General features: G+C 29.8%; 1 protein-coding gene across 1 annotated transcript; it reads right to left on the bottom strand.

Moving 5' to 3' along the window:
* Positions 1 to 10,217: 10,217 nt before the first annotated feature.
* Positions 10,218 to 10,999, bottom strand: LOC129299644 (uncharacterized). Its single transcript, XM_054938109.1, has 2 exons — positions 10,524 to 10,999; positions 10,218 to 10,416 (listed from the first exon to the last, which is right to left on the bottom strand). The coding sequence occupies exons 1-2, from the start codon at positions 10,997 to 10,999 to the stop codon at positions 10,218 to 10,220; spliced, it is 675 nt and encodes a 224-aa protein (XP_054794084.1).
* Positions 11,000 to 16,964: the final 5,965 nt, after the last annotated feature.

The following is a 16,964-nucleotide window of genomic DNA, read 5'->3' as shown; positions in this document are numbered from 1 at the left end:
ATTAAAGTTGCGAGATTAGTTAACCTAACCCTAGGAATAGGGTAAGATTAGTATGTAGATACTTTGATTAATTATGATTAGCATTTTATTAATAATAATTAGTGTTACATTGTTTATAGACACCGTTGGAGGTGATAATCTACTTATTCAGGGAGCAATTATAATAAGAAGTAAAGATAACCATTATTACTATGTGATTTTGTATGCTTGTGATTGATTACGTGTGGTTTTATTGTGTTTGGTGAATCATGTTATGTTTCAAAAGAATATATCATTGTTTGAAAATAAATGAATTTCCATGAATATATAAATGAACACCATGTTTGGCATAATTGTTGCTCGCAAGCATGAATTTGTTCGATTGTATTTTTGTCCAGATTTGTTTGGAAATATATGTGACATGTTAAGTTGCTTTGAAATATGTAATGTTGGGAATTTTGTTCGAAGATTGTACCTATCACATGGTAAGTGCTCATTAAATCCAATAAATAGCTATTAACTTGGATCAACTCACCTTTAATTGGGTGATTTGATTTCAGGTATGATGTATGAAGGAATATAAGGTGTTGTCCTACAAAATTTTAATTGCTTGGATAATTTTTGTTTGGAAAACATCTTGTACATCCCAATTATTAATGGCACAGTTAGTTGCATTGCATGTATCATTACATATTAATTTTGATTATTAAAACTGTTTTGTCTCATTCTTCATGGTTAACATTTTTACATGAAAAAGTTCATCTGGAAAAGCATCGGGAGGGTAATTTGTGTGTATAGACACTTTTATTTTGTTGAGTTGCATGTAATTGCCAATTCTTAAGGCATATTTATCGTAATTAAGCATGTAACTCCCCTACTTTTGATCAGACTCCTATTTGATTGCGATGAAGTGGTTTTGTGACATTCATGACCATGTTTTGTGATAATTAAATAATTTACAATATGTTTTGAGGTAATGTTTTACTTTTGACAATTTATGTTAACTTGTTGGGTGGTTATAACCTAACTATGAGATTTTTAACTACATGTGTAAATTTGTGGTTGTATATTTGTTATTTGGGATATGTATGAAGTGGTTGAATGTCTTATAAATTGGCTTTGGGTTTGGGTTTGGTGTTAAGAGTATTATTGTTTAGGAAATATTGGGTTTTAGCCCTTAATGAGTTTTGGTAAATAAAATTCTCATATAGAGTAATTTGTTTGTCAAACTAAAGCCATTAGCTAGACCTTTTAATAAGTTTCATACAAACACTTGAATCATTTGAATTGGATGCATGTGATAGAAGTTATATCCATTTGAAATTTGTTGTCATTGTTCATGCTATCATTTTGCTGAAACAACATCATTGACGCGGCATATGTTACGTATGTCATAGCACATGTCACAGACACAAATATCACAGCATATGATGCAAGCTTTTCAAAATTGCCCTTATTAAGTTTTTAACTTTTGAAATGATCCCTTTAAACCCTTTTACTCTTGATAAACTTATTTTTGGATAATTTAGCCCTTGAAAACCATACTTTACTTTTAATTACCTTTTTTATCTTTTTATTGAATTTAAATACTTATTTTTTATGGGATCTCATAAGATATACTTTATTTAACTTAATTTTTCATTGATAGCTATTTGTTTGAGTTATTGTACTTCCTTAATTACCATGGTTGCTTTTTTTTTATCTTTTCTTCCTTGGCAAATCTCTTTCTACCATGGGAGTCCAATTTGAAAGATATTTTGTTCGCAAGAAAAACTCTTTCTACCATAATACGCTTTTATGAAAAATAATTTATTATCTAAAAATTTGAAAAATAAGATGTACTTTTTATTACCTTTTAACCTAATGACATTGAAGCCCGTTCAGCACATTTTCCTGTACTTTCATTACTAATTGGTTCAATTGTAAATATTTTGGCTTTAAATTTAAGGAAATGGGCTGTAGTTGAAGTTTATCTTGATAATAAAATTTATTGCCAATTTTTGTAAAAATCTTGCCTTGATTTAAACTTTAAAATATTGTATAGTTGTATCTATTATTTTAGGTGACTATTAATGAATAATTATAAAATAAAGAGTTAGATGATGCATTTGGAAACATAAGAGCAATAAAAATTGAACCATAAATGAATAATGAGGGTTTTGTGCCGTATACCGCAATGTAGGCACATTACATCGCAACATGTGGAAAATAGATGGGCTTCTAGGAAATGCATAGGCACCGTGGCTTATAGACACTACGCTATAGCACACTATCACAATTTTGCACTTGTGCCATGACACAATGACAACACATCATGGCACATGGCTTAAATTTTATTATGTGTTTTGAGTTATAAAATGCAAATTAGGGTTACATAAGCCCATAACCATGCCTCTAGTTAGACACACATGAATTTCAAAGGTTCTTTGAAGCTTGCTCTCCCAGGGTTTAAGGTTCTTAAGGGAGATTTGGCTAAGGATTAAAAATTTGAAGAGATTTAAGTGGATTTTCTTTAATTTTTTAACTTTCCTTCCCTTTTATCTTTGTGTTTCTGATATGGGTGTTGAACAAATCATATTATGTTGCTCTTTTTTAAACAGCAGTAGCCAGTTTTCTTGTTCTAAGATTATTTCAAACCTCTGTATGAATTAAAACTTGATTATTCCTCTCTTTTGATAGTTAACAATATATATGTATTTATTTTATTCCATACTTAATGCTTCTAAGTGCTTGATCACCATTTAGATTGTTTTATTTACTTGAATTGTACTTGAGAAAGCTAATTTAAGTGTAGAACTTGGATAACATAATGTTGGACTTAAAGTTTACAAGGATAAATGAATGGTTTGTTAATAAAATAGAGATATTTTATAAACTTTTTACATTCACATTAAAGTTGTTGCTTAAAACTTATTTTCACTAGTCATTTCCAAGAGATTGTGAAATTCTAGTATTGGCAAATATATTTGATTTAAACTTGAGAAAGCTTTTTTAAATAAATTAAAATCTTAAACTAGCACTTATCTTCATTATAAATCATTTTAAAAGGAAATAATTAAAGTCTTATGAAGTACAAATAGAAAAGATAATCCTAGGATCTTATCTCTTGAATTTGTAGTATCAACTAAATTTGTTTGAAAATATGTTTTTAATTTGATTTTCACCTTCTCACACATAACACAATACTTGATTTTGCTTAACCTAATTCAAAGCCTAATAGTGAATTTTTAACTCTCTTTTGCCTAAATCCTCATGAAAACAATAATTTTAAAAAACTTTTTCTACTTGTGACGACCCCTATGCTTACAGTAATGCTTGACGACAAACGTTACCATAATAGACTCATTTCTACCATGGGAGTCCAATTTTAAAAATCCTTAGTTATTATATTAGCCCCTTTTCTATCATGGTAGATTTTCAAAATACTATCTAAAAACTTTTCTACCATGATAGTATTTTAAAAAGTAAGATTTACTCTTATCAAAATAGACTCTGTTCTACCACAGTATATATTTAATGGATAAAGTTGGTTGTAAAATTATATAATATGTAAAAAACAATTGGGGTAAATTTTATAGTATTACAACAAACTCCTGTTGAACATTTGAAATTTTAGAGCTTTAATCAAACCAAAGTTTTAATCAAGTTAAGAAGATATTTGGTGCTTTAGTTGAATAAAAGAAAATTTTCTATACCAGAGCTGTTATCATTTAAGAAGGAGAAAACAAGAAGTGGAGAAGTGAAAATTAGAGCAAAAATTTCAACACCAAAGAGAAAAATCAAAGCAAAAATAAAGCCTTAGATTCAATTATTTTCATATCTCAAGAAAAAAATTCAAAGCAAAGTGTAAGGAAGAGTAAATCAAATCTAGTCCCAAGCGAGCAGCGCAAGAGAATCAAACAGCAATGCTAAAGAAGCAACCAACCTTTATTTGTATAACAAGTGCAAACAACCTGAACAATGAGTTTTTAGCATGTCTATGGATTGTTGAGTTTGCTGCCAATAGCACGTTATGGTCGAGAGTTGAGTAACAAAGAAAAATGATAAATCAATGGGATAAAACTAACCCATGTTTATGCATTGTTGAGTTCGTTGCCAATTGCCTGATCTGGGAACAAACCAAGAATACCAAGGGTTGAGGATGGCCGAAAACTAGAGATTGATCTTCACGAGAAATGGGTGTGTTGGGGTCCTCACTGTTACCCATTAGATAGGGCTTAAGTGTCACTTAAAATGGGTCTTGTGACATGTGGCAGAAGTTCGTATGCTTCTCTAACAGTGTAGGGTGAGACTACTCTCTTTTTCATACTTTTAAGGTAACATTACTCATTTTAAAAGGAAAAGATACTCGTTGCTCTTTTCAAAAAAATTTTGATATGTCTTACCCCTTGCTCCATAAAAAAAAATTCCTACTAGTAAACAATGGGCTCTAAAAACATGTTCATGCATGAGGATATTAACAATAAATGATATTAGCCCTTTGAGCTATCGTAAAGATAAACCCCAATTCATGCAATGCAAGATTGCACTAAAATTAGATATGAATGGACTTAATGGGATTTCATTCTCCCTTTTTTATTTTTTATTTTTTGTTCCTCAAGGCATCCCTATAATTGACAATCATGAAATCACCAAGTAATGCTTTGACACACACCGCTGGCAATTAGACTTTAGAGTGATATTTAAGGGGTCCAAACCACTACTATATATGCCATACCCATTTGGTAATCCCCCTCTTAGTTAATTAATATTTCAGGTTCTGCCTTCTTTCTTAGCAAAAAAAAGAAATTCCATATGAATGGAGTAAATTACTTTTTTTTTCGCCAAAAATGGAGTAAATTACTTAATCTTCGTTTTCCTAGTGAGTTGTTTATAGCTGGAGACAAAATGCAAACCACAATTGACATTGATATGGACGTAAATGAATGTGCGAATTTGCTAACTGAATCGGCTCATAATGGTTTTGTCAATTTTGTATTGCATTGAACTCTGATTGTAGGAGGCTAATATATTTGGATAAATAAAGCCCTATTTTCAAAAACTGTTTTTTATCTTTTAAAATTAAAAAATATAAAACTTGATTTGGGTAAGTGATTTAAAATTAGAAAAATTCTTGCATGGACTCGATGTACCATGTTATCCATCATCTATTCAATAAAAACATTTATCTCATATTAGATGGCTATAAATTTAAATTGATCATGTCATTGATAGATTATAGATGACATGATGTTTTATTTGATTAAACTTGTGCAATATAGCATGATTTTAATGGATAGATTATAGATAACATGATATATCTTGTCTGGGTTAGAATTTCTCTTAAATTTAAATATTTTTAAAACTGTTAACAATTTTTTTGTTTTTTAAATGAAAAAACCTTAAAAATGTTTTTATTTTTTAAAAAATACATTTCTTTTAATTATTAAAAACTAATGTCAACTATGACCGACCACCATTATATGTTACTACTATTAACAATTGGTGCATTATCAACATCTTTTAATTCTAAAATTATTTTTAAATAAACACTGTCAAACATATTTTTTTGTTTTATTTTAAAAACAATTCTTAAAACGACGTTGTAAAATAATATTAAAAAACAAAAAGTGGAAACACAATCAAACGTTCCTAAAACTCTCTACTTGTATGAGTTATCCATTTAAAATATAATCTTGCACTTTAATTTGTCTCAGATTTGTAATATATAAACAAAAAGTTACATATAATAAGATGTTGTTAGATCTAATATCTAAATTCATATATAATTGAGTATAATAGAATAAAGTAATATGTGTGTACCTAAAGAATCTATGGATCACTTGAGAAAGGTCGAATACCTCGAGTGTAGATAGATACACAATTCACAGGTCCCCAGAGTGTTCAGAGAGTTCAGAGATAATTGAGCAGAAGAAAATATATCATGTGTTTGCGGTTATCTACTGATCGACTTATAAGGATCAAATTAATAACTACTTTATTAAATAATTAATTTTATTATCTTTGACTTAGTTAGTTAAGAGATAGAGAATAACTGACAGCTACTGAATTGTAGGTTGGGCCTTTACTCATTAAGCTCACTTGTGTAGTCCACCTATTACGATTCACACAAAATCATAAAGACCAATCTGTTTAGGCTTATTAATTAATGTTAATCCATAAATAAATAAATATTCCAACAATTTCCCACTTGGATTGCATTAATTAAGCAAGTAGTATAAACAAGTTACAAACAAAATTCAAAAAATGAAACTCCACAAAATCACTAGATCATATAGGAAAACAAGTGATATAATGTCTCATAATTTGAATAAAATATGAAATTTTATTTCAAACACAGCTCAATAAGATAACAGTATAAATTACTAATTCTTATAAGGAAACAAATGATATGCATAGTGTACCACAACAAAATCATTGTGAAAAGGTCATGAAGGCAAGGTTCTTTTTATATCCAGTGTATTACCAATGCATACTTTGAGAATTCTTTGGCGCAATTGGAGTATTTTGTAGAAATTTGCTCAAGTTTTACTATTTTTTTTGGAGTGAAATACCCTAATCTTCTCTTTATTTTACCTTAATTATTGATACCTCTTATATTTTTAAAACCTATAAGAACATTTCCTTTACCAAACTACAAACATTCTTTTTAGTTTTAAGATTTTATTTTTCTATCTAACTGTTAGCTGACCATTATGTCATATATATTAAATTCAAATATCTCTCTTTAAATATAAATATAATCTAAAAATCATTAAATTATCCAAAAATATAATGTATATATTTTTATTTTAAAATTTTAATTTTGTAAATGTATTTATTTAAAATTTTTTAAAAATAAATACATAAATTGGTTAAAATAATATTCAAAAGTGAAGTAAAAAATTTATGAAATAAAATTAAAATATAATAAATTACTCGATTTAATTTATACTATTTTTGGTCAAATTTCATAAATTTTAACACAAAAAATTTAAATTATTTATTTAAATATTGATATATTTGATTAGTTTTTAAAATTCTGAGAGAGGGGGGACAATTAGATTAGAAGGATAAATTAATAATATTAAAATTTTTAACATGATTATAAATAAAAAATTAATTATTTTAAAATCTTTGAAGAAATATTCGTAACAACGTAAAATATTAAAATAAAATGTAGGTTTTAAAAATGGGAGAGGTCTCTATTGGTTTAGCAAAATGAAAGGAAAGTAATTGTGTTGTAATTTTTTTTTTTTGTTGAGAAAGGAAAGACCCCTGTCCATTACATCATCTAACTATGTTTTTTTTCCCCTGAAAAATATAACATTTAGTTCCTGTCATGTGCTTGTATTTTGCTTTCAGTTATTTTATTTTTTTATATTTTAAAGTTTTAAATTTTATTTTTTATTATTTTAGGTCTCTCCATCAATAAAGTATAGAGACTTTAGAAGAATTTAAAATTATAAAAAATAAAATAAAGGGACTTAAAATATATAAAAAATGTAGGAACTAAAAATAAAATATGAGTAAAGTACATGAATTTAAAACTATATTTTTTATTTTTATTTTTCTTTTAAATACATCACTCAGTGTTCTAATCCAACAGCTTGAAGTAATGCAAATTTAGTTAGGTTGAGACACTATCGATCAAAAGCCCACCCACTAAACCTTGTTGGATTAATTTTTAGGACTAGACATAAAATGGGAGAAGTACAACCGTGACGTACTGGTTGAAAATGGGAGAAGAGCCCGTTTGGTTTCCTTTCTTATATTTTGTTCTAAAAAACTGTTTCATAATATAATTTTTAAAGTTATTTTTTAAGAAATAAAATAAAAATTCAGTTGGTTACATTAATTAAAAAATAGTTTTAGAATTAAAAAATAAATTGATAGAGTGATAGTGATAGTTATATGCATTTAATGGTGGTTATTAATAAAAAAAAGATCAAGATAACTATAATTTCTAATAATCAAATGAAGTGTATTTAAAAAAAATAAAATAAAATCAACTTAAAGTTATTTTTATTATAATTTAAAATTGTTTTTATTTTTTATTTTTAAAAATAAAAAATGAAAATAATTTTGGAAATAACTAAATGAAAAATACTCATTCAAACAAATTTTTAAAAATAAAAAACAGTTTTTAAAAACAAAAAACAAATAGGCTCTTAGTTTGCACAATTAACTTGTTTTTTTTTTTGGTACAAAAAGCATGTAACTGTTTTATTAAAAAGTTTGTAACCACTCTAATAATAATAATAATAATAATAAAGGTAACCTCCAAGACGCTTAAAGTAATAATGAACGATGCAAAATCACTGTCATAAGACCAGTCTCTTGGATGCATATCCACAGCTTCAATTATCAATTATAACCGAAATCGCCTTCCTGATTTCATACCGTTATATAATGATTAGTAAAGGTTTGTTGTCAGGTCAAGGACGTTAGCATTGGTAAGATATTATTAATAGTTTGATAGTTTGATTCCTTTAGGCGACGTTTGCTATTCTGAAAAAGTTTTTAATAAAATTAAAATTAAAATTAAAAATGAAATTAAAAACAAAATTAGAATTGAATTGAATTATAAAAATATATTTAATATAAAGATGAAATCCATATATAATTTTAATAAATAATTTTTTTAAAATAGCAAAAGACTAAAAGACCCCCTTAAAAATATCTCATTCTCTTTCACCACACTACAAACCCATAACATAAAATCAAGGTTTTAAAACCAGACTGGTCATTGAATCGATCGAGGTAGCGGTTCACGGTTTAATGGTCGGATTGAGATCGAACTGTAGTTGAAACATAATATATTTTGAATTATATACATTTAAAAACTATTAATTAAATACCTATATAAGCATAAAAACATCATTTAAAATTAAAAGATCACAAATATTAATATCAAATTCATAATATAATAGCCAAATCCATAATATAACCATCCAATATCAAAGGGAAAATCATACAACAACCTTGCACATAAGTTTAATCCACAATATAATAGCCAAATCCATAAATATAACAATCCAACATCAAAGGGAAAATCATTCAACATCCTTGCACACAAGTCTAATCCATAATTATTACATTCTTCTCAAGTCTTAAGTGAAACCCATCAAACCAAGAAAATTAGTCATCACCATAAAACTCATTCAAGTCAAGTTCTTTAGTAAGTTCTTTAGTTGCTAAGTCATTAGCAACTATAGTAGGAAGAAAATCTGAGATAGCAACTTCAGGAGTAGATTGAACTCCAACTCTAGTTAATGTAGATGGACCTCTAATTCCAATAGGTGTAGATTGAGCTCTAAGTCTAACAGATGTAGATTGAGCTTCAAATCCAACATCATCAAACAAAGGTGGAGAAGATTTAGCATTCATACGTTCATCACATATTATAAATAAGAGAAATCAATCTTAAGTTCTTAACTATCATTTCTCTCAAAAATAATTATAGGATAATAATATATAAAATAACCTTTATCATCCCTAATAGTAGTAAGAGGTTGTGGATTCTCTCCACATAGTAGAACATCACAATCTGCCTCATTAAACTCGAGAGTAGGTTGTTCTTTAGCTATTCAAAAGTCAAACCTGTCAATAGATGCATAATCAGTAAGAGCATAAGTTTTCTTCTTCAACTGTGATCTATTAAGAAAACAAGAAAGAAGTTAGATATTATTTAGTTTTCAACTAAACATAAATTAAAACTAGATCATTTAGATAACTACCTATGTTACAACCGCAAGTTGTAATTAGTGAAAACTAGATTATTTAGACATTGATAATCTAATCCGTTTCTTCTTTTTGTGTGAATATGTTCGAACAAGCTCCAATTACGCTCACGTCCTGAAGATGATGAAGTTTGGCTAAGCACACGGATTGCAACTTGTTGCAACTGTAGAGCATCACCCCAACAAATGACCACCATTCATTTGCAATAAAAATGTAGCTTTTTTACTTATCATTTCAAATTATAATTAATAATTAAAAGTAATAAAAGTATGCAACTTACAAGGTGATAATTTTTTTGTTGCTTGACCTAAGTGATCTCGAGCAAAAGAACCATCACGATTTTTGTACAAACTTACTTGGTCCCACAATTGGACATAATCATCAGAGCCATACACCTCAAGCAAATCAAGTACAGCATCTGTAAGCTTTCTTTTGAGATGAAAAGAAGGGTCATACATGAATGCTAGATTCAAAAAATATGTTGCTACATAAAGACTAGTCTTCAAGTGCTTATCCTATCGAGCCTTAAGGATGTCTATGTAAGGCTTATACTTGTGAGGATTGTTATTACAAAAACTCTTGATTCCATGTTTTGCCCTTATCATGCCTTCATAGACATAGCCAAGAGAAGGCTTCTTATCTCCATAAACAATTCTTAGCAACCAAATGAGAGGACCAACAAGAGCCACAATGTCATAACACTCATTCCAAAATCTATTATCCAAGACAATGTTAGCAAAATTCTATCCTGCTATTGTCTTTGACAACTTGTGATCAACAAAATGTCTATCAACCACCAAGCTTGCAAGTCATTCTTGTACTTATGGATGCCTTGTAAAGTAATGAAGGTGGTAGCAAATCTAATTGCTCCTGGACACAGGATCTCCCTCCAACCTTGTCTTTTTCTAAGCCATGACAAAAGGACAGTATGATTATACATAAAAATGGTAATCTTTGATGCCTTGGATGCAAGGTCTAACACATAAGGCAAACTTACAATGTCCTTCAAGATAAGAATCAAGCAATGTGCGGCACATGGTGACCAATAAATATGCTTATATTTCTCATGAATTAGTCGACCACATGCTATATAGTTAGCTGCATTATCAATCACCACATAAATAACATTTTTAGGACCAATCCACTCTATCATTTCACCAAATAGTTGAAATAATATCTTGGCATCTTTGACTAGATCTAAAGCATCAACAGACTTCATAAACACTATACCTTTCGTATAATGAACTAAAAAGTTTATCAATATACGTTGCCTAACATCAGTCCAACTATCAGCCATTAATGTGCAACTATTACTTTCCTATCTGCTTCAATAAGCATCAACAATTAAATGACATTCTCATTCCAATACCAGTCCCTCCAGTAGCATTAACATTATGAGTGGAGAGGGTATGTGACACGAGTATAGGAGTTGGTGTGGGAGTGGGCGTAAGTGTGGGAGTGTCATTATTTTCAAGGCCACCGGCATTGATGATCTTAAATCAAAACTTTAAATTAAAACAAACAAAAGTTAAAATCACTAGATAAAAATAATCAACCATAAAAATGGAAGCAGGGACTTTATAAAAGGAAATTTAGGATTTAAGTGACAAAAATGAATTTAGGATATGATAAGTAACAATTTTAGACAATCATAAAAATGAAAGAATAAACATGCAATTTAGAATTTAAGTAACAATTTTAGACAAATTTAGGCAAGTTAGACCTGGAGAGCGCGGACTCACTGACTTAAAGATGATGACTAGTTGAACTTGGAGAGTGTGGATTCAAACTTCAAAAGATGACTCAAGTATTCGACCTTAGGTGGAGAGATGAAGATAGATTAAAGGAGAACCAAATCAGACTTTAGAAATGAGACGGAGATGATACGAGATCTAACTTCTCACTTTAGTAATGGGATGAAGAATGTAATGTCCGCCTTGACATTACCAAGACAACACTCACACATCATTATGATAATTAGGATTAAATAAAATCCTTTAAAGAAGTTACCACAACTCAAGGGTTAAAGATGATTAATTTAAAACACTGGGATCCATGGTTAAAAATCCTTTAAAGAAAACTAAAACAATTAAATAAAATTCTTTGAAGAAAACCCTTTTTAAAATATTGTTTGAGCTCAAACCATGATTAAAAATCAATTAAAAGTAAATACGGAAGCATGAAAATTGTAACACCCTCAAATTTACAAACCGATTTTTCACAAATTATTAAAACCATTATCATGGTAGAAAATTTTCTTACTATGATACATCCAAGACAATATACCACAGGTCTTAAAATATCTCAAAAAGAAATTAGAACCATGAGGGACAGTCATGATCCTCATAGCATGTTATTTAAATTAGGTCATGAATCAAAAGGGACAGACATAATCCTCTTGGACATATAAATGCATTTAATAAAAAGGATTAGAGTTTACATGCTCCATAGACAAGATATGTCCTAAGTTGGCACAAGATACATTGTATAATCCAAAATAAGAGGCAACGTAAAAGATGGTGTCTCATATACTATAATTACACCTCTGGTGCTTTCTCGGCCGGATTCGCTCCTGTAAAAATATTAACCACGGGAAATGAGACTTAAAAGTCCCAGTAACCAAAAATTAATATGTAATGATGCATGCGGATGTAACTAATCATGCGATTGCTAAGTGGGCACACAAAACATTTAACCGAACAATATTTTCAAACAAACCGAACAAGTATTTAATTGCATGACTGCACCTTATATCCTCCTTTCGCCATGCTCGGACGCCAAATCACCCGGCCAAAGGTGAGTTGGACCAAGCGACACGCCACTTATTGGGTCCAATGAAGGCTTACCACATGGTAATAATTAACCGAACAGAAATTTCCATTAACACCATACATTAAAATACCCTGACAAGTCATGCATCATTCAAATATCCAAACAGGAATATATCCGAACAATAATATCTCATCATGATAAACAAAAAAAAAATTTTAACCCACTCGGCAATAATTTCAAACAAGTATATACAGTATTTATTTTCAATAATTCATAATTTTTCCAAACAACAAAATAACACATAACCATTCACAAACACACCCATCACAACACATTAATAATGGTTACCTTGTGTCTCGAATAACAAGTTCCCCTTCACTCACCACTATCTTTGTCAATATAATCTACATAATTATTTCACAATACTATATATTAATTTTACATTAAAATAAATAACTCTAATTTAAATAGTTAGAAAGTCTTAGATCTATAATCCATATTAACACTAATTTAAGATTTACGCCTCATTTAACTTTCCAAATTCTTTTCTAAAATTCTTATACCCTAATAAACTATTTTATCCTCAAATCACTTCTAGTATCACAATTTCATCCTTCTATATTCTAAAAATTCATCCAAAAATAAATTAAAAATTTTAAAATTATCCTGAAGCCTCAAATCACCTTTCTATAACCTCAAAAATACCTATTCATACTTAAATAAATATTTAATAATCATAGGTTTATCCCTACATCTCAGATTGCACATAAATTCAACCATATAGATCTAAATTTTTAACTCAAAAATTCTTAAACATGAGTTTCAACCTCAAGAAAATATTCTATAATATTTATTATATCCCTAAGAGTTTTAACCTATATTTTTAATCCATCATATCATCAGATTAACTATCCTATAGAAAAATCTTAATCAAAATATTTACCCTATCCTACAAAATAATCATATCACTAGAAAGCTAATATTATTTAGAAAATAACTATAAAATTAATTTTGTAATTAAATAAATTTTTAAATGCTAATCTAAACAGGAAAGTTAGAACATACCTGAAGAAAAAGAAATAATCCCCCCTTGCGAGAAAAACGCCTAGCAACGTGAGAGGAAGAGAGAAAAATAATATAAAAATGGGAATGTGGTCCCAAAATTATATTAAAAAAACTATAGGTTCGAATTTAATTATTCAAACCTTTGGGCCAAAAGTTGCAATTTCCTCTAAATTGCATCTTAGTCTCTCATGCTTCCTAATGCACACACCCCCTCCTTTTTATATATGAAGGCACCTCTTCTCTTCCCTCATCTAACCAATGTGGGACTTAGAAACAACAACCTTTCACCCCCCCTTTTTTTTGTTCCTTCTACCTTCTCTTTTTTTTAACACACAACAAAAAAAATTATTTATGTATTATATCTTAACTAAATATTGCTTATGTGATTTTAAATTTAAATTTTTAAATTTATAATTAAATACCTAACTATAATATCATTTCTAAATAACCTCAAATAATATAAATTCCTATTATTATCATTTTTTTTTCCTCAAAACCTATATTCCACAATTTCTTTATTATATAAAAATCAGGATGTTACAAAAATCAATTTAGTTCGATACAAACTAAAATAAGTCATTTTGCCCTTAGCTGGTCTGTCTGTCGTAGCACAAGCCATGCCCACCGTGGTGGATGGCACAGAGGGATGAATCCCTTGAGGGCCTCTTGCGCCATGGCGCGTACTTGTTGTCATGACTTTTCTTTAAACTTTTAGAGCTCGTCATTTTGTCATCCGACATCCGATTTGAGCGGTTTAAGTGTCCACACGAAGCTCTTTGACCCTTCTAACTAATGGCACCAGTCTCACATTCAAACAATCACTCGTTTAAAAGATAGACAGCCAATCCAAAATAGTTTATTTTCACAACAAAACACACTTTGTAGTGTTCAACTTACAATATCAAATGCAATTAGTCCCAGAGACACCTTGACCACCTCAAATGGACCACACATCACATAACAATTCAATCATAATACCCAATTGAGTAATCACACTCAAAATGACCATCAAACTCCCAATTGACAATAATATAATGGGGTGGATAAAATTCAACATATCAATCAATTGGTCATTTTGACACTTAAAACACTTGAAATATAAATATCACTTGTAAATATAACTTGGCCAAGAACACACTTAATCCATAAACATTAATCTTGGACCAAGATATACATACTTATCACAAGATTCACACAAGTAATATCCAAACAATGTCATGTTCGTAAGTTGGCAATATTTAGTGACAATATTCGTTACAAAACCAAAAAGGAGAAAGGAAAAAGCTATACTACAACGCTCTTCACTTTTAGACTCTCCTTTCTTCACCTTGCCCCTATCGAAGCCCTCACATGTAAAATATAACCACAGGGTGAGATAAATATCTCAGTAACCAATATAACTCATCAAATATTTATTACCACAAATAACCATGAAAAGTATCAAAACTATAGTAATAACAAGTATATCATAATTATGAGATAAATGTATCTTTTCATAACAAAATACATAGTTTCACATTAGCATGATCGTTTAACAACTGAACCTCCAATGTTCCCCGACATAAAACCATAGGCTCTATTGGATCAACCACTTATTAACCACAAGCACACTTTTGGTGGTAGAAATACCCAGCCAAGGGCAATCTAACCTGCCTATGGACTATGGTTTTTTCCTTTTCACACATTTGTGATAGAGGCATCATTGACTCCTAACCACACCCTAACGAGTATTAGAGAGTTGCTAGACTGCTCGAATATCTCATGGTAATAGTTCCATATAATGCTGCACCGGATATCCCATGGTGTCAACTTGACCATATAAATTTTTCACTCACATATCTCCACACGTACATATTTCCACATACCTCGGCTGAACTCCTACCCCTATGATCATGCTCTTTCAAAATTTCATCGCTTTTCTTCACATTTCCACATCATAATCTTATATACGTGCATGTATATATATATATATATATATATCAACTAAAATTGATAACCTTTTACAAATTAATTTTTCATGCTAAAATCATTTACAATGTCACATTATGCATAAAACTCTTCAAAACCATAACTTTATCATTTATAATTACTTTTACAGAGTTAAAATAGTTAATAAACACAATAAACTATATGATTACCTCAACCCCTTTGTCACATAAAAAGGGTTACTGTGGCTTAACGTTAGCTCAACACGTTTTATATGCATGATATGGCGCGAGTAACACTCAATCTACACAATAAGTGTCAATTGTCAACTATCACTCCGGATAACTCTAAATTCACTAGGTTCTAAATGCTTAAAATACTTAAATTCCTTTCCTAACAATACCAACTATTCTCACACACTCTAACCATCGTATTAAGCGTCTTAACACACCCAATTCACTTATTAATGTCCCACATTATCTCTAAATCCTTAAATTATACTTAAGGTTTGTCTAAACCCTTACCAAAAATTCTCAATCACCACAAAACTCATAAACGTAGGGTTAGAAACTTGATTTAACTCTCTAAGACCTTAAATAAACTAATAGGTTTGGTCTAAACCCAAGAGAACTGAAATCAAAACCCTCATTACCCTAAATGATTAGATTTTCACATAAAAGAGGGAGAAGAAGGAATGTACAACTTACCCGATGGTAATTCAAGCTTCAAATGCCATCAAAGTAGTCTAGGGATCATGCCTTAGTAGATCATAAGCTCTTAGCCATCGCTCTCTTATTACCTCTCTTTTTCTCTTCTGTTTTCGATTTGTTTTTCACATCTGATAAGTGCAGATTTTGCACATGCGCCACGGCACATCGTCATGCCTGTCGCAGCGCATGGCATAGAAAACTCCATAAAATTTTAAACTCCCTTTCATGCCATAGCCTGTTTGAACCTCAACTTAGCCTTTTTTTAAGGCCGTCCAAGGATCCAAAAATTATATTAGTCTCTATAAACCTTGCTAAATAACAATTTATCTAAATTGACCAAATTACCCTTGAAAATACTAATAATTACTAATGAGGAAACTTAGAATGTTGTAAAGAACATGTCTGACAAGGGTGCCGAGCTTAGAGATGTATTCACCGTCTATTAAAATGAAGAAAATCCCAGTGGCAAATGCGTGTGGTCGTGCATCGAAGAGGACGAAGGGAAGAGCCGAATATGCTACTTTGGAACAATTGAAACTAGAAGTGAAAATTGAAGTAATGAACAGAGAATATGCAGAGCAACTCAGGCTAGGGCAACTCATCCTTAGTCATTAAATTATAAAAATTAAAAAAAACTCAAAAATACGTCGTTTTGAGCTAGAGGAGTAGGAAAAAAAATAATATAACATGAATCGGTCAACTCGTCTGAACCATCACTTTTTACGATTTTTTCAGTTCTTTGATTGGTTCACATGTTGTTAATCGATTCAATTGTACCCTAGTTTGCCT

The sequence above is a fragment of the Prosopis cineraria genome, unplaced genomic scaffold, assembly GCF_029017545.1.
Source record: "Prosopis cineraria cultivar Desert tree isolate PC_DT_omini unplaced genomic scaffold, ASM2901754v1 PC1241, whole genome shotgun sequence".
NCBI classification, from domain to species: domain Eukaryota; kingdom Viridiplantae; phylum Streptophyta; class Magnoliopsida; order Fabales; family Fabaceae; genus Prosopis; species Prosopis cineraria.
This window is presented reverse-complemented; position numbering and strand designations above follow the sequence as displayed.